Raw genomic sequence first — 26652 nt, 5'->3', positions numbered from 1 at the left:
GCACAGCCTCTACTCACCTGGAAGATTCCAAGGAAAAATCTGGAGCTTTGAAGAGATGATGGTTTGAATCCTCCCTCCTCCACTTTAACTGTGGGCAAAATACTTAACCTTTCTGAGCTGCAGTTACCTCCCTGCTCCCTCTTATTATAGGTTAACTTACAGAAGGACCGTCAGGGGCCTGATAAAATTCCAGACACACAATTTGAGGATTGTAAGGTAGTTAGCAGAGTGGCACTCAGTAAATGCAATAAGGGATCACTGCTATTAATATTCAGGTGTTTGTTTTCCCTTCAGACCTACTACTGCCTTTGGCTCCTTCCTGTTGCCTTTGAGTACCTCTACCACTGACTGGGCCAAAAAAAAGATTGGAAAGCAGTTAGCCCATTGGAGAGAGTAAATGGTGAAATGAGTTGCTAAAACTAAGTGGAAGATCATATATGGATTTAATGTCTCTGTTTTCTGCCTGTCGCCTGTTATAAATAATTGAAATAATTATATTCAATAAATTTTCAATTTATAATTGAAAATTAAATGTATTATCAATAGCAATATCATTGTCTTCATCAGGGACCTGGTCACATGGGCCAAATTTTATACTACTGAAAACTCACACAAACCAAACAAATCTCACCTACCACCCTTTTGGGAAACCAATATATACCCTTACAGGTGCCTGGGTGGCTCAGGCACAGGTGCCTGGGTGGCTCAGGAATGAAGCATCTGACTTTGGCAGAGGTCACGATCTTAACGGTTCGTGAGCTTGAGCCCCACTTCTCTCCACCCCCCACTTCTCTCCCTCTTCCCCTCCTGGGATTCTTTCTCTCTCTGCCTCTCGCACCCTCTAAGGTAGGTAGGTAGGTAGGTAGGTAGGTAGATAGATAGATAGATAGAACCAAAAGAAAATCCCTGAAAAGTTACCAGAGTTACTGATAGTACAGGTGGGTGAGATGTTTTTCCTGGAGAGAATATACTTCAAGCTGATTACAAGCCAGATACTTACCATTTTTCTAATTATACATCAGAACATTTGAGATTTTTGCTAAATTCAATAAACTATCCTTTTCTTGCCATCTCCCATATTTCCCTATTGCTGGTTCAAAAGTTTGGCCCTTTGAATTGATTTTCATCATTCTGTTTCAAGTCCAGCGGTTATTTTGAACCCTGGAGATAAGTGCTATCAGACTTCTGCTTAGAAAATGTCCTTGTTAGGAGAGGCACCTGGCGAGACAGACTGAGGTGCAAATCCTGGCTCTGCCACTTGTGACCTTGGGACAGTTAAGTGCTTTGGATCTGTGTCTTCCTCAATGCACCAGGGTTCCCAGCACTTCCTGGGGCATTGAGCATGAGGAGGGGTAGTATGTAACAGTCCTGCATTGGTGCCTGACCGTAAGGAGTAGGCATCCAGTAAAGGTTCCTTCTCCTTTCTACCTCCACCTTCTTGGTAAATTTCAGTGCCTGTTTTTTTGGGAATAACGCTGTGCCTTTCTTGTGTTTCAAGGATGTGGTTTTGGGGGAAAACAACAGCTTTGGCCCTGTGAAGGATCCGTATTATTTGGCTGGCCCTGGGTCCAGGTATGTACGTGTATTTATGATGCCCTCTGCCTTAGGAATGCCGCCGGAGTTCAGATTCTGTGTCTCCCTCTCTCTCTCTCAGAAATGAATAAACTTAAAAGTTTAAAAAAATGTTTCTATTCTTCTCTCCAAGGAAGGGAAACGTGACATTAAGATGTTTCATAGGACTGTGTGCTGCCTCTGCCATTTGTCTGTACCATAGGGACCTTCTACGTTTTTTATTTACAGATGACTTTCTTTAAGGATGAGACTTCTTCAAAATAGATTTAGAATGTGTACTGTTGAAGCAGTGGTTGACTTCAAGTAAGAGTAGCCTCAGAATAGTTCATGGAGATGCTCCATGCATATCTGGCTGTCACACATGGGGCCTCTTTGTGTGGCTGTCTTCCAGTCTTGTGCACAAAGGGTCAGGTCTGGTGACTAGAACACTAGAGGAGGAGTGACCATTTCATGAACAGCTTCACAGAGCAAGACAAACTTACAGGAAGCACACAAAATAAAAAGTAAAGCTCCCAAATAATTTTTAGGCATTTAGGGATAAAAAAAAAATAGCAGGAAAGTTAAAAATTGTCATCAAAATCATTTCTCCTAAGTAGAAACATATAATGGATACTTTTTTAGACTTTGAATTTTTGAGCTATTCACATGGAGCTTAAGTAGAAATTTCCAAGGAATTTCTCCTGACGCACGTGCCTGTGTGTGGTTTTAAGGCAACATCATAGGGCTATCTACTATAATTTGTAGTATGCATTTACATCTTCCCTCCTACCTTCCATGTTTTTTGAAGCCAGTTTCTTTTTCTTACATTTTTTTTTCATTTTTTCAAATATAAATAAATTTATATTTATTTTTGGGACAGAGAGAGACAGAGCATGAACGGGGGAGGGGCAGAGAGAGAGGGAGACACAGAATCGGAAACAGGCTCCAGGCTCCGAGCCATCAGCCCAGAGCCTGACGCGGGGCTCGAACTCACGGACCGCGAGATCGTGACCTGGCTGAAGTCGGACGCTTAACCGACTGCACCACCCAGGCGCCCCTCTTTTTCTTACATTTAATTCAATCCTTGTTTCTCCTTTTTTCTATACTGTATTCACCTTCTCAGTAGCTCAGCCTAATACTGCCACCTAAAAGCAGCCTATGTGGTATCAGGAGGTGGGTATTAAGTTACCTTCTTTATGGCCAAGAGCAGACGTCCACGGTTATGTGCTCTTGCTCCCATAGCTGTGCCTAAAGTGAAGAAAATATTCAAGGTGAGGCTGAGAACTTTGGTTAGTTTGGGTGCATTGCTTACAAGCTAGAAACAAGGGAAAAGTAAGTGACCTAACGTACTGCCAAAAGAGAACTGTCTGAAGTCAAAGGCGAAAGTAACTCAACCAAAAAAAAAAAAAAAAAAAATACCTCAGTTACAAAAAAAATTTGAGGGGCGCCTGGGTGGCTCAGTTGGTTAAGCATCTGACTGTTGATCTCAGCTGAGGTCTTGATCTCAGGGTCGTGAGTTCAAGCCCCAAGGTGGGCTCTACACTGAGCGTAAAGCCTCCTTTTTTTTTTTTAAGTTTATTTATTTATTTTGAGAGAGAGAGAGAGAGAGAGAGACCGAGCAGGGGAGGGGCAGAGAGAGGGAGAGAGAATCCCAAGCCGGAGGCGGGGCTCGATCCCACAAACCATAAGATCATGATTTGAGCCAAAACAAAGAGTCAGACGCTTAGCTAACTGAGCCACCCAGGTACCCCAAGCCTACTTAAAAAACACGTGTGCCTGGGTGGCTCAGTTGGTTAAGTGTCCCACTTCAGCTCAAGTCATGATCCCACAGTTCATGAGTTTGAGCCCCGTGTTGGGTTCTGTGCTGACAGCTCAGAGCCTGGAGTCTGCTTTGGATTCTGTGTCTCCCTCTCTGCTCCTCCTCTGCTCATGCTCTGTCTCTCAAAAATAAACAAACACTAAAAAAAATTTTTTAAAACAGAACTTGACGAGACATTTCTCCAAAGATGATAAAAAATGCCCAACAAGCAGATGAAAAGGTGCTTCACATCACTAATGATGAGAGAAACACAAATCAAAACCATAATAAGATACCACCTCATACCCATTTGGGTGGCCTACTATCAGATATATCGAAAGCGATGTGGAGACGTTGGTCCCCTTGTGCAAACATGACTACTAGGGCCCTGCCACCTCTAATTTATAGCTCAGTAATAAATGTCTTTCCCTCCACCAAAAATAATTGTTGGTGAGATTGCAAAATAGTCTCCATTGCTTTGGGAAACAGCATGTCAGTTCCTCAAAAAAATTAAAAATCTGCCATATCTGAGCATACATCCTTAAGAGTTGAAAGCAGTATCTCAAAGAGATATTTTCATACCCGTGTTCATAGCATCACTATTCACAATAGCAAAGAAGTGAAGCAGCCCAAATGCCCATCAATAGATACAAATGTGGTATATACATATACTGGGATATTATTTAGTCTTAAAAAGGGAGTCTGACACATGCTACAACATGGATGAATCTTGAGGACATTATGCTAAGTGAAACAGGCTGGACACAAAAAGACAAATACTCTGATTCCATTTACATAAGGCATCTATAAACTAGTGAAATGCATAGAAACACAAAGTAGAGGTTTCAGGGCTGGGGGAAGGGAGAAGAGTTGTTGCTTAGGTATCGAGTTTCGGATTTACAGGAAGAGAAAGTTCTGGAAATCTGTTGCACAGCAATATGGATATACTTAACACTACCAGACTGAACATTTAAAAATAGAGTCATAGGGGTACCTCGGTGGCTCAGTAGGTTAATTAGTGGTCTACTCTTGATCTCAGCTCAGGTCATGATCTCACGGTTCATGAGTTCAAGCTCTCTCATCGGGCTCTGTGCTGACAGTGTGGAACCTGCTTGGGATCCTCTCTCTCTCCCTCTCCCTCTGTCCCTTCCTTGTTGGCTCTCTCGCACGTGTGTGCTCTCTCAAAATAAATAAACTTAAAAAAAATAGAATAGTAAATTTTCTGTGTTTATCACATTTTAAAAAAAGCTATGAAGGAAAAAAAGAAGACTAATTGCTTTCAAACTCCATTCTTGAATGTTAGGATTCCTGGATACCTGTGAACAGATGTTTGCCTCTCACACTCTAGTATAAAAGAGACTCAAACATCTCTTTCACCCTATCTTTTGTTCTTGAAAACATACAAAACAATCCCCTAGGAGAAGCATTCTCAACTAGACTAAGCATTTAACTCCAACATTACCTTCAAAAATATACAATTGAAGTATGGCTCCTATAAACTAAGAAGATTCAACATAAACTAAAAATATATGAAAGATTAGAGGTGCCTGGGTGTCTCAGTCGGTTAGGTGTCCAGCTTCTGCTCAGGTTGTGATCTCTCGGTTTGTGAGTTCAAGCCCCACATCAGGCTCTGCACTGTCAGTGCATATCTTCTGTCTCCATCTTTCTCTGCCCCTCCCCCGCTCTCTCAAAAATAAATAAACATTAAAATATATATATATATATATCTCTCAAAGTTTATTTGGGCTTTAAATAAAGGATAAATATTATATTTCGTGGGTTTTTTTTAGTGATGCTTCCCCTTTTAAAAAAGTCTCAAGATACAAATATAATAAAATGAAGGTACCCAGGTTAGTCATTAAAACTGATTCCAGTTATTCTGTGTCCTATTAGAGGGTATGGAGTTTGAAAAGAGTTTATATCCTACAGTCTAAACTGCAGTTGGGCAGAGTTGTTCAACAGACATTTACTGAGAGAGTCCTTTTTTTCTTAAGTTCATTTATTTATTTTGAGAGAGAGAGAGCACGTGAGCATGAGTAGGGGAAGCAGAGAGAGGGGAGACAGAGAATCTGAAGCAGGTTCCACAATGTCAGCACAGAGCCCAATGCAAGGCTTGAACTCACGAACTGCGAGATCATGACCTGAGCTGAAGAGTCAGAAGCTTGTGACTGAGCCACCCAGGCGCCCCCAAGACAGGACTTTGTACCAGGTACTGAGGATACCAACATGAGTAAGACATGAGAGAAAAGCCCCCCCCCCACCCCACCGAATTTCCTGCCTCTGGGTTTTCAGTACCCCCATTTGGGAACCCACCAAGAAGTACAAAGTAGCCAATCTTAGATATTGAGACTTTCCTGGTAAAGATACTGCCTCTGAATGAAAAGGATATCTGAGGGGAAGGGAGGGGCTGCATCTGAGAGAGAGATGGGCCCCTTAGCCATCTGCATTTATAATACAGAAAAAATAACATCCCGAGAAGAGCTAATTTGGTTCTTTGCAGTCTTCTCCTTCCATATGCTGCATTATCCTTGCCTGGCACTTGGATGGTTTTGTGGCAGGCCTGGGCTGGGGTTCTCCTGGGGACTGAGCCACAGCTTCCCTCGGGACTCAGATCTGCAAAATGAGAAGTTCCATCTGCTCTCCAGATTCACTTGCATATGAGTCAAGGAGCGCCAAATGTGGAATTTTCAAATTAGGGTGGTTTGCCGGCGCTTTGTTTTATCCCCACATTAACTCTTGGGTGGCAGCAGGCAGTGCTACAGATTTCTGTTTTGTTTTCCTTTCTTCCTTTAGAGCATAATGACAAAAGTATTGGAAGTTGTTGGGTTTTTCCTCAGAGCCTAGATAGAGGACAGGTGTTGAACTCACCACGTACCCCATTTGCCCATTGCTATTGCTCTCTTTCTCCAGAGATGATTGCTTATTAGCTCCTTGGGGAGACTCCCCTCCCCCTCCTTACCTTCCATTGTAAAAAGTGAAAACAGGAGGAAACTGAGGGAAAACTGTAAATAAAACCGTCAAGTTCACAGCCCACACAGGTGCTTTCCAAACAGACCTCTCCCATGGGGATCACACTGGGACTGCTTTCCCAAAGTAGTCCTGAAAGGGGCAGAAGAAATGTACCTGTTTCCTTTTATACCCCAAAGCCTGCCCCGAAGAGCTGCCTTATGTGGGATGTGTAGAGGGGGTGGGGAGGTCAGGGAGAGAGAGCTAATAAAAGGAAATGCCTTGTGACCCCCATGTCTACCATCTGACATTTCCTGTAGGACTGTATGCCTGGAATCTTTTCTTTTTTAATTTTTTTTTAACGTTTATTTATTATTGAGAGAGAGACACAGAGCGTGAGCAGGGGAGGGGTAGAGAGAGGGGGAGACACAGAATCTGAAGCAGGCTCCAGGCTCTGAGCTGTCAGCACAGAGCCCGATGCAGGACATGAACCCACGAACTGTGAGATCATGACCTGAGCTGAAGTCCACCACCTAACCAACTGAGCCACCCAGGAGCCCCTGGAATCTTTTCTTTTTTTTTTTTTAATGCTTATTATTATTTCTAAGAGGGAAAAAGGGAGGGAGACACAGAATCTGAGGCACACTGCAGGCTCCAGGCTCTGAGCTGTCAGCACAGACCCTCATGCGGGGCTCGAACCCATGAGCCGCAAGATCATGACCTGAGCAGAAGTTGGACACCTAACCAACTGTGCACCAGGCGTCCTTTTTAAACTTGCTTCTTTGTGTGAGCAGCCTGAGGGACAGTGTGTGGCTCCTCTGAGGCCCTGCTTCCTAAATGCTTTTCCCGTCTGTGTAATGAAGTTGGGGTTCAGAGTTTGCCCCTTTCTTTTGAGCTGTAACCCTTATGTTTGTATATCCTGCTCCAGGTCCGTCAGTTGTTCAGAAAGAGGCCACGAAGACATGCTGTTGCTCAAACACCATCCTAGCCTTCGTTGGGGTGGTTCAGGCTGCAAAGCAGTTGGTGGTTCCTCTGTACCCAGCGAATGTCCTGGACCCCTGGACCATCAGAGGCAGGCCAGCAGAACAACGCCTTGCCCCAGGCTGTTGCCCACAGGAATGCAAGGGCATCTCACAGACACTAGGGCTGCATCCCTGACCCCGCTCAGCTCAGCTCTGCCTTCCCCTGTTCCCTCCAGCTCCCAGGCTGCGACCGATCAGCTGACTGGAAGGGACTGTCAGACAGGGCAACAGCCTCTTCCTCCATACACCCCAGCAGTGACCCACAGAAGCAATGGTCACAGCCTGGTCCAGCCTGCCAGTCCAAGAGGCCACGAGCCCGACAGCCCGGAGCATGGGCTAGAAGAGGCAACAAGGAAGCGGGTCTCGTTGCCTCAGCGGCCTGCCCCACCTCGGGTGAAGTGGGCCCACACGGTCAGAGAGGACAGCCTCCCTGAAGAATCCTCGTCACCTGATTTTGGAGACCTGAAGCACTACAAAACACAGCAGACTCCTCCAAGCTCAGGCAGCACTCTAGACTCGCCTCTTGGGGCCCCAAGCACTCCAGGGAGGATCTCCCTCCGAATATCTGAGTCGGTCCTGCTGGCCTCCCCACCACCTCGGGAAGATGATGATGATGAGGTGTTTGTGAAGGACTTGTACCCCAACGCCGCTTCCAGCCCCGCATTTGAACTTCCCCCACCCCCACCGCCTCCGCTGAGCCAGGACACCCCAGTGAATAGCTTGGATGACTTTCCTCCACCTCCTCCCCACGCTCTGTATGAGGCAGAACTGGACAGTGAGGATCACAAGGAGCCCTGTACCAGGTAAGTGGGCAGACTCTGGATAGGGCAAGCCCCCAGCTGAGGAACAAAAGGGTGCCCCTCTCCAGTAAGAGTTTTACCCTGCAGGCTCCCCGGATCCTCCTTTCATTGGCCACAGGAGAGCCCTGTTGTGGAGATTTTCTACAGAAGCTTAAGTCACACGACTGGCAGAATGGTTTCATTTGTTTACCTTGGCAGGTTGTGACCCTAGTACCCAATACTAGCATCGGGAACAGAGGGACAAGAGTAGTGAAAATGGACACCAAAGCCCAAAAGGCATAGTTCACTTCTGTGGACACGATAAGTTCAAAGGGTCTTAAATAAATAGCATCCCTCATTCCTGCTTGAGTTCTGAATCAATTAAGAAATAAGACAAAGGAGGAAGACATATAGAAGACCAAAGTATCGCTCTTGTTACTGATACAGCTGATACTGGAAAATATGGCTCCTCTCTTGAGTGTAAGTGAGCCTCCTGATGGTGAACCCCAAACAGGTTTACCTGCCTAGTCTCAGGCCATGCTAGATACACACTGGGGTGTGTGTGTGTGTGTGTGTGTGTGTGTGTGTGTATGGAGGGAGAGAGAGAGAGGTGTAGATTAGCCTAGAGGTAGCCTCACTCTCAAAAGAAAGAGAAGAAGCTGGATTATGGACAGGATATGGTCAGCTTTCTTTCCACAGTCACTCCATGTCCATTGGAGAGGATAAAGAACAGAGCTAAAGGTCAGTAATGTTGAGGGAAAACCTCTTGGAAGCCAGAAGAATAGAGAAGAAGCATTTCCCAACAAATACTTCCCAGGACAAGCAGTCTCTAAACACCAAGAGAACACGTTGCCTTTGCGATTAACTCCTTCTGTTCACCTGGACCTTTCAGAAAGCTCTAGAATCTCACAGCAACATTCACCAAAACTGAATTCCTACTAGATCCCTTAAAAAGTTACACACTCCCATGTGACCAACTGCTGGGGTGAGGAGAAAGCCCTCAGGACCTTGCAATTTGTGGGGAATGATAACCTCAGGGCATGACTACCTTGCCCCCACCCCACCATTCCTCATGTGGGAAGCCACAGCCCTGATGTGGAAAACTTCTCCTTCAGTCTTCCTACCCTTCTGTTGACTCCTCTCTTACCCTCTCTTTTTTAATATCCCTAGCAGCTCCAGCAAATTTGCCAAGGTGACGGTTGCCAAGGAAAGGCCCATGCCTGGTACAGTCCATTTGGTTGGCAGTCAGATACCAGCTTCCAGATCGCAAACTTCTATCAAGGGTTCAGAAGCCAACGAGACCAACCCAACCTCCACCATGGGCGCTCTGCCCCAACTTGCTGGGGCTCTTGGCAAGCAGCCAGGCCCCGGGCAGCCATCTCCCATCCACAACCCAGTCAGTGGGACTCAGAGTTTAGAAAAGAATGTTAGTTCTGGTCCTCAGAAGACCTCAGAAGACATCAGAACAGAGGCTCTGGCAAAGGAAATTGTCCACCAAGACAAATCTCTGGCAGACATTTTGGATCCAGACTCCAGAATGAAGACAACTATGGACCTGATGGAAGGTTTGTTTCCCCGAGATGTAAACTTGTTGAAGGAGAACAGCATAAAGAGAAAGGCCATGCAAAGAACTGTCAACTGTGCAGGATATGAAAGCAAGAGGTAAGTCCCTGTTAATGCCCTCAAAAAGACTTATATTTAACCTCCTTCCATGGGGGTGGTAATAGGTCTAGGACAACTTGTGTGACATTTTCCTGCTTCCAAAGATTCTGACCCAAGAATGGCACGCCATCTCAGCCTTAGCAGAATGGCTCTGAGGAGTAGAAAGTGGGGCAGACTGACCTTGAGTTACTAGGCACTTGCCCAACAGCAAAAATAGTAATAGTGGTGACAATTGCCATTAAAACCATTAATATTGTTGATGTCTTTGTGTTAGCCCTTGTAGTAATTTTTTATATAAACATTATCTCACTGAATCTTCACAAGAACCTCCTGAAGTTGCAACCAATCTTACCTCCCTTTTACAAGTGAGGTCACTGAAACGCAGAGAAATTAAGACTGCCCAACCAAAGCCCTAGAACATGTGAGTGATGGCATCTGGATTTGAACTTGGCCCAGTGACTGTGCCTGCTCTCATAATGACTTCACAGTGCCCCTAACTCAATAAGCAACAGAGTCACCTTTGCAGACAGCACCACAGGGGTCAGTGCTGAGTGGCAGGGAGAAGTGGTGAGCAGAGCAGAGGCGGAGGTGAGCACAGATTTCTAAGAAGGAAGAGAGCCCAGGGCGCCTGGGTGGTTCAGTTGGTTAAGCATCTGACTTTGGCTCAGGCTGTGATCTCACGGTTTGTGAGTTTGAGCCCCCTATTAGGTGAGCTCAAGCCCCATTTTGGGTGAGCCCCGCTTCTTTCTCTCCCCACCTCCCCTCTCTACCCCTTTGTCTCCCCACCTCCCCCTCTCTACCCCTTGCTCACTTGCACCCTATCTCTCTCAGAAAAAAAAAAAAAAAGCAAGCCCAGACAAATGGATTTACTACACTGACATTCGCCCTTTTCAAGAGTTAGGTGGATGTTGTGTAACCCTAAAAATCAAGAGAGATCTGAACGTGGATGCAGTCTCACAGTGTTGTTCAGCCAGCGAGTCTCTGCTCCTGAAGCTCCCTGATGGCACGTGTTTACAGTCATGCAGTGTGTCCCAGCCCCCAGCCACAGGGGTGAAAGGACCCTGAGCAATCTGTATTTTTCATTCTTTTGATTTCTCCCGGGTGATCGCATATTTTCTTGTATGTTTGATTTCCTTAAAGGACTACTATGGGAAAGGTTTAGAGTGGTTTTTGTTTTCTTTTTAATTTTCATTGAAAACTATGTGGATTGATGGATTGGTACTCCACAGTTAGTGGCTTCTAGACTAAATAAAAACAGAGCTTTTTGTCTAAATTTGGGCTTGCCTTTAGAAATTTCCAACTGATCCTAACTAAATTACCAACAGGAATACTATGTTTTGATTTGGGGGAGGGGGAGAGAGGAAGGAGCGATGGAGTCCTTACAAGCTCTGATAGGTTGTTGGAGACTCTCCTAATACAAGGCCTGAACTGTCACCTTGTCCGTCCCCTTCTTCAGATTTGGCAGACAGAGACTTACTGAGGTGAAGTGACTTATCCAGGGTCCGATGGTTAGCACACATTTACTGAGTACCCACAATGCGCAAGACAATCAATCCACTGGGTTCCACGAAGGACCCAAAGATGGGTTTCTCTGGGTGTGTCAGTTCCGCATGGGTAGGTGTCATAGATCAGAGTTAGGGGCTTCCATTCATTCCATTCTCTGACCACTTGCTGTAAAAAGGCCAAGGCAACTTACAAATACATCCTTAGCAAAGTATTTCCTAGCATTATCACTGAGAACATTCGTTCTCTCAATTTAGAAATGAAATAGTCATGTAGCTTTTGCAGCACGGAGACCTGGAGGAATTTCAAAAGGCTGGCATGCGCCATCTTCTGGTGAAAACAAGCAATGTCCTATTGTGCATGAGACTAGCCATTGTGAGGTTTAGTCAGTCAAAAGCCTGAGAAGCATTTGTAATGCTATGACTATATGGGGGGGGGGGGGGCATATCAGAAGACTTTTTTCCTATTTTTTCAATTAACTGAATTAAATGTAACTATATTGCTTAGAAGAATAGTCCTATCAAACAGGAAATGAGTAAAAATGACTTCTTCTGTGGCTCTTTATTCCATAGTAAAATGATGGCCTAGATGTTAAAAATAAAGTCACAAAATTGAAATACCTCTCCAAGAGAACCTCACCTACTTCCATAGAGTCATTTATTCAGTTAGTAGGCTCTGACCTCTACTCGAAAGACAGCTTGGTGATAGTCAAGCAGAGAACACTAGACATCAGGTTTCTCAATTCCTAGTTTGTTCCCCGGCCTCGAAACCCCTGCTGTGTACCTAGGGAGTAGACTTCACATCTCGTGGCCATTGACCAGCAAGCTGTAGATTTCTTAGGCTTATCTGGGCTGTCATGCTTATATGAGAAGGAAACATGGCCAAGTGTCCATGCAACAATCATAGTAGGCATCAGAAAGATGACGGGTAACCGTGGAAGAGTAGGAAATAACCCACAACTGGAGATGGTGCAGCACCTTCAAAATACCCTCACACTCAGGGACTCATACTTTTTATATATAATTTATTGTCAAATTGGCTTCCATACAACACCCAGTGCTCATCCCAGCAGGTGCCCTCCTCCTCAATGCCTATCACCCATTTCCCCTCCCCCACCCCCCATCAACCCTCAGTTTGTTCTCAGTATTTAAGAGTCTCTTATGGTTTGGCTCCCTCCCTCTCTGTAACTTTTTTCCCCCTTCCCCTCCCCCCTGGTCTTCTGTTGAGTTTCTCAGGATCCACATATGAGTGAAAACATACGGTATCTGTCTTTCTCTGACTGACTTATTTCACTTAGCATAACACTCTCCAGTTCCATCCATGTTGTCACAAATGGCCAGATTTCATTCTTTCTCATTGCCAAGTAGTATTCCATTGTATATATAAACCACATCTTCTTTATCCATTCATCAGCTGATAGACATTTAGGCTCTTTCCATAATTTGGCTATTGTTGAAAGTGCTGCTATAAACATTGGGGTACAAGTGCCCCCATGCATCAGCACTCCTGTATCTCAGGAACTCATATTTATCACAAAAGGAGAAACACGTAGGGAGGTCAAATGACTTAATCCAGAGTCATCTAGCAAATCCACAGGCCTGATGTCCAGTCTCCTTCCCAGCACTCCCTTTGGTGTTTTCCAGCCCAGGTCTGCCTGGCTTCCAAGAGCCCTATACATAGTAATCACTCTTTGGTAAGTATTTGTTCATCCTAATTTCTGGGAAGGGAATGAATAGCATTTTTTACACCTTTCTGAATGCACAGACATGTGGTAAAATGAAGCTTCTGGAATGTGCTGTGTACTTTTTTGTTCTTTATGCCTCAGGAGTGAAGACAAGGAGGCAGTGGGCATGCTGGTCAACTGTCCTGCCTACTACAGTGTGTCTGCTCCCAAGGCTGAGCTTCTGAACAAGATCAAGGATATGCCAGAGGAGGTGAATGAGGAAGAGGAGCAGGTGGATGTCAATGAAAAGAAGGTAAAAGAAGAATTGAGGCCTGTGTTCTGCTCTCTCCAAAAAGAGAGTCAAGGTCCGAGCAAGGATACTGGCTCCTTAGGGCAGGAGAGGAAGAAAGGTCTGTCACATCACCAACCTTGCCCATACGGTCCTTGGACTCCTGACTCACATGGCACTTTGAGTGACTTCCTCATAGCTTTCCTGTCATTTTCATCTTTACAGATGACAAAAGTGAAAGTCATTACAGGGAATAAGTTACTTCCTAAAAGTCTCATAGCTGAGACTGAAACCCAGGTGCCCTACCTTCACTTAGTCCAACACAGAGACCCCAGCTCTCTTCTCCGAGCTGACCAGCCAATGCCCGCAGTCTGTAATTTTCCTTTCATGTTTCATGTCCAAAAGGGAAACCAGACAATATAGAAACTTTAAGGAAAAAGACCGATTGTCAAAAGACACTTCTGAGAGGTGGTAATGTTAATCTTTACGTTCCCCCAACTCTGTCTGCAGCACCCCAGTGAATAGCTTGGAAGCACAGCACTGAAATTTAGTTAGCATTTGATACTCCTACAGAAATTTTACATGTAAGACATTTTAAAAATGACACCATGATGCCGCTGCTGTCTTCCCACATACCCTGAAGATCTAAGCCCAGCTGTGCCTGCCGGGGAGAAAGTTCTTGCCATTCCGCCTTCCCTACAGCCCCGGAAGGGCCACCTGCCACTGAGTTTTCAGCTCTTCATACAAGCCAGGCCCGTACACTGAAAAAGGACTCTCTGTTCAAACGCTTGTCTCTTGCTGAGCCTGGAATGTAAGTGGTTCTCAGTGGTACCAATCCCAGGAGAAGCCTTCTTAGGTGATTCTATTTCATTTACTCCATGTGTCGTAGGCTCTCTTGTTTGTGTGTGGAACGAGACCACAGGACACAGACCCTCGAGCAGGGAGTAAGGGGGCAGGAGGATTTGGGGATTTTAGAAGCACCTCTGTCAGGGGTGTTCTTCTCCCTCCCACTGCTCCTGGCTCCGTGGACGCACAAGTGCACGGCTGGCACTGTCGTACTGAGCTCTCCCAGCCCGAGGTTTTCCCATTTAAACACCTGCTTCATGGCTCCCCTACTTCCGGCATATCCCTACTTCAAATGCCCCCGAATGCCCCCATTTAATGGGTCCTCCGATGAGGGAAAAAAACTACCTGCTCTAGTCTCTCTCTACTTATCGCAAAGAGGGAGCTGTATAAACACCATTACAGGTACCAAGTTGCCATGGCGCCTTTCACTGAATATTTTACACTTTTTTGTTTCATTTTTTTGCATGTAGAGATACCCTATTCTATAGTAGCAGTGTGACAAATTACTCATTGCTTTTTTAAAAAAAAAAATGCTTTCCCATCAGTTTATTATCAGCCTCTCACTCTGATGATTATATGGCAAAAGTATTTTTAGATTGAGATAAAGGCACAGAGGATTAATCCTCACAGGAAATAACATTAGGTACAGTGTGCTGAGCACTTCTTACCTTGTTAAGTGTGGGCTGTGTTTTTCATAGTGCTATATTCTCTTTATTTCCACAAAACTGCTCTGATACCTATACTGCCACATTTTACACCGAAGTAATCAGAATGAGTCAGAAGGAGTCAGGGCAAGAGAAGAACATCAGGCATCCAAGACAAAGGGACTGGCCTGGGTAAAGACCCAGAGATGTGGAAAAACACAGGGAGTGTCTGTACTGAAGAAAGGTATCGCCAGCAGTTTGATACTTTGGAATGCCAAACAAAAAGGCTCATGCCTCAGTTAGAAATGACCAAATTTAGAGGATCACACAGGAAGGCAATGGATCCCAGAAGATAAGGCTGGGAGGCTCCACAGGGGCCAGAAGGTCATGGAGGTCACATAGGGCTTTGTTTGAAATGCTGAAGAGTTCAGATCTTACTGCACGGCACTAGAGAATCCTATGAGATGTTTTTAATGAACTGCAAGCTTATTCGTGCATAATAGAATTTTCATTAGCATCATTTGTGTTTATATTCCTGACTTAAAAACAGAAAATATGGAGCGCCTGGGTAGCTCAGTCAGTTACTCATCCAACTTTGGCTCAGGTCATGGTCTCGCGGTCCGTGAGTTCGAGCCCTGTGTCAGGCTCTGTGCTGACAGCCCAGAGCCTGGAGCCTGCTTCAGATTCTGTGTCTCCCTCTGTCTCTTGCCCTCCCCACTCATGTGCTCGCTCTCTCTCTCTCAAAAGTAAACATTAAAACAATTTAAAAACAGAAAATATAAAGGGGCGCCTGGGTGGTGCAGTCAGTTAAGCGTCCGACTCTTGATCTTGGCTCTGGTCATGATCTCGTGGTTTGTGAGTTTGAGCCCCACATCCGGCTCTCTGCTGATGGTGTGCAGCCTTCTTGAGATTCTGTCTCTCCTTCTCTTTTGCCCCTCCCCAGCTTGTGTGCTCTCTCTCAAAATAAATAAACTTAAAAAATTTTTTTTAAGAAACAGAAAATATGGAGAGGGGCAGAGGAGGGAGAGACTCTCAAGCAGACTCTGTGCCGTCAGCACACTGCCTAACTTGGGGCTCGAACTCATGAACCGTGAGATCACGACCTGAGCTGAAATCAGGAGTTGGACGTTTAACTGAGTGAGCCATCCAGGTACCCCCAAAATATGTGAGTTTTAAATGATGTAGAAGGCATCTATTAATATTTGCAGCATAGAGTTGAAAATGCAGTTCCCTTCCTAATATACAGCAAGCTTTTCTAAGGGTGATTTTAAAAAATGATGCTTCATCAAGATTGTTCCAAGGCAGAGACTAGCCTCCCACCAACCTTCCCAAAGAAATAACTTATTACCTGATATTTAAAGTTACTAGTAACCTAAGATACATCGCTAGTCATGAAATTCACTAAGACTCAATGGAAACCAGAGTCCCAATTAATAAATATTTTTAAAAATTGAAATTAGCCTTTTAAACCAATTCTGCTTTAATATATTTTCTATGTATACATCATAGATGATGAATTATAATGTTCCAAGTAAATAGAAGTTTGAAACACTTTCATTGTCTGAACTATCTGAACAAAAAATCTAAAGACAGTCTAATAATTAGAGCTTTAAGTTCTTTGCCTAACCCAGCTATGTCTATTAGGCAAAAATCTGCTTCAACAGGTCCCATGACTCTTTATTCTGAAGGCCAAAGGGCTTTGGCTTAGAGACTTAGTGGAATATTTCAGAAGGCAAAAAGAATCTGTTGTTCTGCAGAATTGGCTTTCCCCAGGAGATCATTAGCGACCCAGATGGTTCTCAGCTGCCCATTTGTGTTGCTCTTCCTTCATTCCTCAAGTTCCAGATTTCTCTGTGGTCTTTCTTCCTTTCAGCCTGAAAAACCTCAGTCTTCCTTCCTTCCTTCCATTTCTTTTAAAATAGGTCTACTGGTGACGGTTTCTCTTAGTTTTCCTTCATCTAAGAATGTCATTATTTTGCTGTCGTGCCTGAAGGATATTCTCACTGGATATGGAATTGGGGGTTGACTGTTCTTTTTCTTTTAGCACTTTAAAGTTGTCATTCCGCCTTCTTGCTCCCATGGTTTCTGACAAAAACTGCACAGTCATTTAAATATTGATTCTCCTGTATGCAATGTGTTGTTTTTCTCTGGCTGCTTTCAATTTTTTTTTCTTGGTCTTCAATTTTCACCAGCTTGATTATGATGTGCGTGAGCCTAATTTTCTTTGGTGATTCCTATTTGGCATTTACTGACTTCTTGATTCTGTAAATTTAGGTCTTTCACCAAATTCAGGGAAGTTCTCAGCCATAATGTCTTCAAATATTTTTTATGCACTAATCTTTCTTCTGCTTTTGAGACTCGAGTACCACAAATATTAGACCTTTTGATGTTGGCCTCACAAGTCCCTGAAGTTCATTTTTAAGAATCTGTTTTCTGTCAGTTCTTCAGATTGGATAATTTCTGTAGGACTGTCTTCATTCCACCAGTAATTCTCTTAATTTCAAATATAGTTTTGAGTTCCAAAATTTCCATTGACTCAGCTTTTTGTAGTGTCTCTTTGCCAAAGACTTCTGTGTTCAAGAGTGTTTACTTTTACCATGGAGGAAGGTTATAAAAGTTATTTTAAAGGCTTTGGAAATCCCAGCACTGGGGTTTCCTCAGGATTGTCTTCCCCTGGGAATTGCTCATGTTTTACTGTTTTTTTGTTTTTTTTAATATCGGGTAATTTTGTGTTGTATTCTGAACATTTTGAGTATTACATTTTGAGCCTCTGGGTTCTGTTAAAATCTTCTACAGAATGTTGACTTTTTTGTTTTCATTTTAGCAAGTAATCTATTCAGCTTGACTACAAGTTTTTTTGTGTTTAAAGTTTATTTATTTTGAGGAAGAAAGAGAGCAGGGGAGGGCCAGAGAGAGAGGGAGAGAGAGAATCCCAAGCAGGCTCTGTACTGTCAGCACTGAGCCAGATGCAGAACTTGATATGACACACTGTGAGATCACAACCTGAGCCGAAATTAAGAGTCAGACGCTTAACTGACTGAGCCACCCAGGTGCCCCTTGACTATAAGTTCTGTCCCACCTTCAGGTGCCAATTCCAACATGATTTCGGTTTTCACAACCTTTGCTGTGTTGCACAGATCCTTCCCAAACATGCACCATTTGGAGGTTAGTCTGGGACTTGGTTAGTGCTTCTATCATAGTTCAGTTCTCAGAGTCTTTGTTGTGTTGCTTTGGGTCTACTTGAGCGTGAGCCTAGGACTTCTGTCAGTTCATACACAGAATTAGGGGATCTTCTTTCTGGCTGTTCCGTGCAGTATCCCCCCTCCCCCCGACCCCAACACTGTCTGGCTCCCAGCCACCCCTCTTCCTGGGCCTCTGGCTAGAAAGACCAGTTCTCATGACTATAGCAGCCTGGGCTGCTATGCTGTTCTGCATGGCTGGGACCTCCCTCAATAAAAGAGAAAGAAACAAGAGTGGGAATTCCCCTCACACCGTTTGGACCACTTCCTCTGACCATAAAGAAGACTTGTTGTTTTTGTTTTTGTTTTCGCTTCTCTCTCTCGGGGTTTTCAGTGCCTGTGCCCCCACTGTGAGTGCAGCTCAGGGAGTAGAGCTACTCTTGGGAGCCAGGGCTAGGGGAAGAAAACAAGGAGGGTTAAAAACAGGATTTTCCCCACACGTTTTAGCTCGCGGAGGCCCCTTTTTTTGGTCCTTTGTTTGAAAGGCAGGACTTTTCTCAGAGTTTTGCTGCCACTCTCTGCGTGCACTTCAGAGCTAGAACATAGAAGGGGGAGGCAGGCAACTAACCCCCATTCCGGGTCATACTTCAGATTTGGCTCCCTGTCCTGACACGCTGCCATACTTCACTTTACAGAGTCCCCTTCAGAGTCCAGGGATGTTAGTTGTGGTAAGTGGGGCTGGAGGCGGTAGGGGGTGTATGCCATGTTGGCTAACGCCAGGACTCCCTCATCCTTCCTCCACCCTGGGGTTTACCAGCAGGGAGAGAGCTGACAGGCATTTTAGAAAAGTCTCTCTGGCAGCTGTGGAGGCAGAGGCGGTAGTTGGGAGGGTGTTACGGGGAAAGTGACGGTACCTGTGTAAAGGCAGTACGGGAGGGGCTGTGAGAAACAGGTGAATTTAAAAAAAGGGGGGCGGGAAGCAGAGTGGACAGAACATGGGGACAGATTAGATGTGGAGCATGGTAGAGAGGAAAGGGTCAAGGATGACTCTCGAGCTTCTGGCCTTACATGGCTGTCCTAACTGAAATAGGGAAACAGAGGTCATTTAGGAGGGAGGATGATGGGCTTAGTTGAATTAAAAAAAATTTTTTTTTAATGTTTTATTTATTTTTGAAGGAAAGAGAGAGCATGAGCGGGGGAAGGGCAGAGCAAGAGGGAGACACAGAATCTGAAGCAGGCTCCAGGCTCTAAGCTGTCAGCACAGAGCCCAATGCGGGGCTCAAGCTCAAAAGCCATGAGATCACGACCTGGGCCAAATTCGACACTTAACTGACTGAGCCACCCAGGCGCCCCTGGGCTTAGCTGAATTTAAAGAAATTTAATACTGTTTCTTGTCAGAGAGTCCTGATACCCAGAACCAAGAGACCGTACTGAGTAAATAGGACAGCGTTATGATCACAAGCCTTCCTGAGAGGAAGTGAATGGTAAAGAGCCACTCTTGCCAGAGAATGTGCCAGAGAATATTTGAAATGGTAGTTGAGTCCCCAAGACCTGTTTTCGTTGAGGTCCCACAACATGGGATGGAGGTTTGATCCCATTTTTGTCACTGGGACAAAAATCACCCCTGACTTTTCTCCTGGATGAAGTTCAGCTGTGAAAATAACCATGTACTACTGCCTAGATCCTCCCATTTAAAACCAAAGAAAGAAACAACAAAGCCTGTGGTTGAAGTGTCTTTATCTTCATCATTTTTACTAGCAGGAGCCTGAACTCCACTCTGCCCCTAAATTCCAGCCATGCAGCTAGGAGTCCTGAATTACCCTTCTTTGAGATGAAGATGGTCCTCCGTCAGCACAGGCCAGCCGTGTCATTAGCAACGTGATTGGAAACATGGTCAGCACAGATCCCTGAGCAGAAGGCAAAGTGCCATGGTCACGTGGGGGAGACGTTGAGTATTCCTCTAGAGGTGCACCCTAAAATGAGTGTTCCCCAGACTACTGCTGAATCTTAATGATAGCACAAGTAGCAATAACTTGAATGTGTATAATACTTTTATATTTCCCAGAATGCTCGCACAAGCTTTATTATGGTTGAGCCTCAGAACATTCCAATGAGCTATTTTAACGTAGTGACTAAAACCCTGATCCCTGAAGCCAGACGACCTGAATCTCGCAAGTTAAATAACTTCTAGCCACCTCACTTTGTGCAGCAGTAAAACCGGGATAATAATATACTACCTGTCTCATCAGGTTATTGGGAGTAGTAATTGAATAGTAAAATATTTAAGTGGTTCCCGGCACAGAGAAAGAGCTTAATATTCAAACATTATTAGTTTTAGGCAGATATTATTATCCCCTGGCTATAAGTGAGAAAATGGAGGCACCAAAGGTCAAGTGGTTTGATGGGGGGTGAGTTTTCTGTCAGAGCCTAGGTTCCTGACTCCTGGAGGCAGTGAGGAGGCCAGAAGGGGCCCAGCAGGGTTGCTGCAAGCAAATGGTGAGGTGGGAGGGGGAGGGTCTGTTAAACTATATTTAGAGGGAAAAAACCCTATAAATTGCATCGCGCACAGGGTGACGTAACAGTTCGCACCAGATGAGAAGTGAAAAAATGTGAATGACTTTGCAAATTAAGTAGCTCCTGAGAGACTAGAATGTTATTGAAACAAAACCCCTCAAAAGACCTGTTGTCCCTCCCACAGTGAATTCTGCAGCTAGAAGTTGGTAGGGTTTGGTTTTTTGTTTTGGTTTTTTGGTTTTTTTTGAAGAGGTCTGCCTGGCAGAGAAATGGTTGTTTGGTATAGCCAACTTTCCCTTGTTGCCTTCAGTTACTCACATCCCTTTTAACTGCAGTTTTAAATCCAAATTTCCATCACTTAAACGTAGAAGCATTTTAAAAAACCAAATACCATCCAAATATGTACCATTTGGGCCAGGAGTGACGGATGAGACTGCTCAGTAACTTCTATATCACAGCATGGCCATACGTGCTAACACATCACCTTATGGCCTGGCAAATAGCTTTCAGAAACCAGAGTGCCACGAGATGTGCCCTGGTTCTTCCCACCGAATCCTCCCTGCATCACTCCCGGACATTTCCGTCTCCTTCTAGTCTTCCTTCTACCCTGAAGCCCACAGTACACATCAGTTCCTGCACAGAGAGGCTGTGGTTCTGCCCGGCATCTGGGTCTTTGAAAACCCAAACAAGCTGTGCAGAGGACAGACTGAGAGAATTAGGCTGCCGAGCCTGATCTCCCATTGCTGTTCCGCTGTGTCACTTCTTTGCCTGCTGCCCGCCCACTGCCCTGCCTGAGGGCTGCCCTTTCGGCACTATTGACCCACGTAGGAGCCCCGAGCTGAGTCCAGAAGAAACTCCGCCCAACATGTGAGGACGGACATATCCTTCCTGGTCTCTGCTCATTCATACATTCAGAATCTCCTGTCCCTTCAAATACCAGCTTCTGAGGCCATGATGAGGGTTTGTTTTTTAATGATATCAAATAAACTGTCAGCAAAAGTGCTTTGAGTTCCAGAAGTGATGACACAATATTAGTTTCAAAAGAAGTCCTAGTGAGAGGAATGAAAAACGCAAGGCCGTTACCTTCTTTTCCATCTCCTAGTTCTGTTTCAAGACTTTTCTAGAAACTATACTTCTCAAGACAAGAGGCTGAAATGGATCCTACATTTGAATAATCAGAGACCTTTCCCTGAGGCTGGAGTATAGAAATGCTGCGTAGTCATCTGCCCCTTTGGATTTGGTGTAACTGTGAGAAGGTATCGTCCGGTGACGGAGCGGTGAGCCTAGGGAATGCAGGCAGCAAGATGAAAACCTCCTGGCCTGACTTCATGGAGATGTCAGAGTCTCTCACTGTCTACCTGAAAAGCAGCTGTAATGACATTTGACTTCTCTGAACCTTGTCTGGTGGGAATGCTGGAAGCTGTAACAGCAGGCAGGGTTTATTTTTCCTACTGCTTTCCATCCGTCTCCTTGCTGTTCTCTTCGTAAGAACGGATAACACCACGCAGGATCGTCACACCCTGCTGGGCGTGTTTCTGGAGCTGCCTAGCAGGCTGGGTAGCAGGCAAATACCAGAAATGCCAGCCACAATTGGTGGGGGTTTTCTGGAAAATCTATTTTCCAGGAGAACATAAGGAATATTAAACAATATTCTCTGCCACCTGCATTTTTTCTGGGTTTAGACTCCTCAGTTGGGGAGTGATATAGACTGTACGGGTTTTTCCTCTACTGAAAGTATCCTTGCATTGACTTTGTCTTAACTACACAGCTTGAGGAAAGCCAAAGATTATAACCTATGACGAGGTAGTGCAGCAGATGAGAATTGTGTTAGTCACTGTTTAGCCTTTGGGCTTAGGCGAGTCGAGAAGACAAGTTGTCACCGTGAAGGCCAAAACGTAGACATTTCAAGGACGCTCTGAACCTTAGATTGGAAGACAGAGTACCTCTGATGGTCCAGCTCCAAGATGAGCACAACATGGAGAAATATTTCCCCATATCATTGTAATTGTTGTATTTTCTGGTGATGAAGAAATAGTACCAAAAATCCTCAGGACCCTTCAGTTCTGTTAGTCAAAATTATTTCTATTTTTCCCCTTTTCCTTCCTTTAAAAATGAAGATTTTACTCTAACATCAAAATTGTGATCCTTTCTTACCAAGTTTCCAATTGAAGCTACATGGCTTGATTTTATATATATGCATAAAAAAAAATTTTTTTTTGAGCTGGAACTGTTTTAGTGGTAAAGAAATAGGTTTTAACCAAAAAAAGATTATGTCCTTTTTCCATCTGGCTACCTTAGGCTAAGAGAAAAACAAAAGACTAATTTAAAAATCATGAAGTTTAATTTCTCTTGTAGCAAACTAGTAGACATTTAGCATAAGTGTAATCAAACTGGAAACCACTAAGACCTTTACTTCATTCCTTCAGTTAAATATATTGGATACTTGTGTAACTGTTTCATATGCATAGACATTTGCAATAAAAATGGCAAATTATATAACTCAGGCAAGTGGAGATAGTGGAGCACGATGGAAAGATCACACGGCTGACTTCTGATAAAGGTCTCGGTGAATATTTATGATGACTGTACAAGGCTAGTTCCTGAATCAAGCCGACTTGAGTTCAAGGCAGCCCCGCTTAATGGTATGTGTGTCTTGGGCCATCACCTCACCGGAGTCTGTTTCTTCACCTGCTGTATATGTATGATTGTTGGGAAGACTAAATGAGATAATCCATGTAGAGTTTATTGCACGGTGTCTGGCACATAGTAACTGCTCTGTTGAATGGTAACTATCTTCAATAGTCCACTCAGCTCTCTGACCTTGGGTAAGTCCCTTCGTTCCTTTAACTCTTGGCTTCTCTATTTGTAAAACAAGAAATCTATACCCTACCTGCATGTGGTATCGTTATGAGGACCAAAAGAGAGCATGTCTTGAAAAGCCTTATAAAAGTGAGTAAATGGGGCATCTGGGTGGCTCAGTCAGTTGAGGTCCGACTTGGGCTCAGGTCATGATCTCACAGTTTGTGGATTTGAGCCTCGCATCGCACTTTGAGCTGACAGCGGAGATCCTGCTTTGGAGTCTGTCTCCCTCTCTCGCTGCCCCTCACCTGCTCATGTGCACTCTCTCTCTCTCAAAAAATTGAACTTAAAAAAAAAAAAATAGTAATATAAAAGTGAGTTGACAAGCCAGTTGGGAAAACTGAGCTGTACAGAGCATGACTCAATTGGGAAACATTACAAGGCGATGATGTGTAGTCAAGTGTTGGCCTGTGAAGACTGAATAGGCTCAGAGAAAGGCAGTTGTAGACATTCAGGGAAAGGAAAGAATATTGTGGCATCATGTTGAGAGGCAGTCCAGACAGAGTAGGGGACCTTCAGCTTAGCCTTGAAAAGACAGGATGTGCCTGGGAGAAATGAATCCTCTTTCCATTGACAATTCCACTGGCTAATGTTTGCTGTGTGTCTCCTCTGGGGTTACAGGCCGAGCTCATTGGAAGCCTCACCCACAAGCTTGAGACCCTGCAGGAAGCGAAAGGGAGTCTGCTGATGGACATCAAGCTCAATAATGCCTTGGGGGAAGAGGTGGAGGCTTTGATCAGTGAGCTCTGCAAGCCGAATGAGTTTGACAAGTACAAGATGTTCATCGGGGACTTGGACAAGGTGGTAAACCTGCTGCTCTCCCTCTCAGGGCGCCTGGCCCGTGTGGAAAACGTCCTTAGCGGCCTCGGTGAAGATGCCAGTAATGAAGAAAGGGTAGGTGGACTAGCGATTTAGTTCAGCGGCTTTTCCCTCTGAACCCACGCACATAGGTGCAATTGAACATGACCCCTTCTCTGGAGAAGATTATGATCTCTGGGGCAGGGAGGGCGGTCCAATGTATAGATTACCGGGAAACACCAAAGAAGTCATTTTGCATGCCAAGAGGTAATGCTGGCACTTCAGGCTCAGGGAATACTTAGGAAAGTAAAAACACAGGTACCAGAGTTTTCTTTCCTAACCTTCTTTCCCAGGAAAAGGAAGAGACAGAAGCATGGTGGGAGGGTGACATTAGAAAGGGAGAGAGGGACAAAAAGAAAAAAAAAAACTGCTGGGGCTGAGGAGAGTTCCCACGTGGGAATGTGGACTCAAGCTCCAGGGAATCTGTGAGCGAGGGTCTGCAGGCACTTGGGGACGATGTACCCAGGTGTCTCCACTGCGCCCTCTACTGGAAGAAAGAGGACAGGTAGTAACAGCGGTAGCAACACTGGGTAACATTCAAGTCCTTTCCTCTTTGCCCAGCACTGGGCTCACTGGAACCTCACAACAAGCCAGCAAGTGATGGAACCAGGATATGAGGGGTCCTGCTGCAGACCCCAAGTTTTATTCTCTATGATGAACATAATTCCAGAGCTGCATAGGACTCTTCACCTACTCATCGGTACAGCAACTATTTGCTGGGATGCACGAGGCTCATGAATAAACAGACAGATCCCTGTCTTCAGGGACCCTATCAAGACAAATCAGACAATAAACATACCTGTAACTATTGTACATAGATAATTTATGCTAGAAGGTGGTGAGCACCCTAGCCACTAAGAGACTCCTTTGCTTTCTGGCTCCTCCTATCTATAGCTCTTTCTTTCGGGGCTATCAGGGATTTCCCAGTTATTTCTCCTAATGTATTAACTTAAAAGGGAAGATGTCATTTTTTGAAATAGAAAAAGTCTAGTTGGTATTCTGAATGTGCTTGGGCATCGAAAAACTTTCTGCATCTCCTTTCTCCTTCTGGTGAGTCCCCTCCTCATGCAAATGTGCTGAGTCTTTGCTTCCGCATCTAGAAATCGTCTAGAAGTGCCTGCCTCAAAAGTACCATCCTTTCCTACTTCCCTCCGCTCAGCAAACAAGCACCTACCAAATGTCTGGTGCTGCGCATTCTGGGGATGAACACCAGCCAAAACACAGGCCCCGCCCTCAAGGAACTCACCGTGTAGTGAGGAAAACCAGTATGGAAGCAGCAAGTGCATCCACAATGCTGCAGCACAGCAACGGACGCAGCTACGAAACGCTTCTCAGGTGGTGGGGGGAGGCCAGGAAAGACTTGGCACAGGTGACACTTGACCAGGGTATAGAAGAATTTCTTAATTCTACGTGGAGGGCTTCACCGTTTAGAAGCAATGTCATGGACAAAGTCAAGAACGACCATGGCATATTCAAGAACCATACATGGTTGCTTGGTTTTTAAAAATCGTGAATTGCAGGAAATATTTAAAAAAGTGTACAGTCAGGAAATTGACAGGAAATAGAGGGCTCATTCAAAAGGGATAAACAATGTTCAGTGAAGGTGTGGGAAGGGGTGAGGAAGAAGGGATAATGAAGCTTCCCTGTCCCCCCAAGGTTAGCATCACTTGGAGGAGGAAGAGAGCCCTTATCAGAATTCTAACTGTGTCTGTCCTACAGCCCTGAGGCCATGGTGAGCAAATGTAGTCCCCACTACCTGGCAAGGAAGGAGCCAGGGATAGATGCCCCAGGCTCTTCCTCCTGCTCCCTCCCTCCAGTCTCCTGCCCATGACACCCATGGATCAAGCCCAGAGGGAGAGGACACCAGTTGATGCAGCCTTCACCATTCAGCTTCCTTAGGCCCAGGGCATGGCTGAGAAAAGTGGATCTAGAGGCACAAGCAGTATCCAGCACAGAAAATAGTCACAGAGACCTTGTGGGTCACACTTGACAGACTTAGGACTTTAGCCTGGAGGCCAGGAAGAGCCATAAACTAATTTCATCACCTAATTAGCCTGAAGAGTGGTGGGGCTTAGGCTAAGAGTCTACCAAGAAGGAGTTAGGCCATTCACTTAGGCAACTACCACAGGGGTACAGACTAGGGAGTGAGAGAATGAGTTTGAAATAGTAAGGCAAGCTGGATGAGAGGTAGGGCAGAGCGGAAGCTAACTTTAAGTTTCCTGTTTGGTTGCTGGGATGGATGCCACAGGTCTGTGAGAGAAGAAACAGTGAAGCAGTTTTCGTTAGGGGAAGAGGAGTTGTTCCAGAATGGAACTCCACTCAACGTTTAAATGTACACACCCTCGAATACAGATGTGTGCCTGCTCACATGCATAATACATCCATACTCGTTTTTATCACGATCAGTCTTCATTAAGAAACCCAGTATAATAGAAATTTGAAGGAAGAAGAAATGGTTCAACAAATGCAAAATGTAGAATGGTCACCAGTGGGGCGAAGGGGAATATATGTAAGGCTTCAACTGAATTCTCTAGTTTTT

General features: G+C 44.8%; 1 protein-coding gene across 1 annotated transcript in view; it reads left to right on the top strand.

The window, feature by feature from the left end:
- SHROOM3 (shroom family member 3) overlaps positions 1–26652 on the top strand; it is a 320344-nt gene that overhangs the window by 289965 nt on the left and 3727 nt on the right. The window contains 5 exon segments of the mRNA XM_019466895.2: positions 1499–1572; positions 7224–8120; positions 9270–9758; positions 13087–13237; positions 23877–24149. Coding sequence (XP_019322440.2) covers positions 1499–1572; positions 7224–8120; positions 9270–9758; positions 13087–13237; positions 23877–24149 — 1884 coding nt within the window.

The sequence above is a fragment of the Panthera pardus genome, unplaced genomic scaffold, assembly GCF_024362965.1.
Source record: "Panthera pardus isolate Hobbes unplaced genomic scaffold, ASM2436296v1 HiC_scaffold_13, whole genome shotgun sequence".
Lineage (NCBI taxonomy): Eukaryota > Metazoa > Chordata > Mammalia > Carnivora > Felidae > Panthera > Panthera pardus.
The sequence above is the reverse complement of the archived record's forward strand: the minus strand, read 5'-3'. Positions and strand labels throughout refer to the sequence as shown.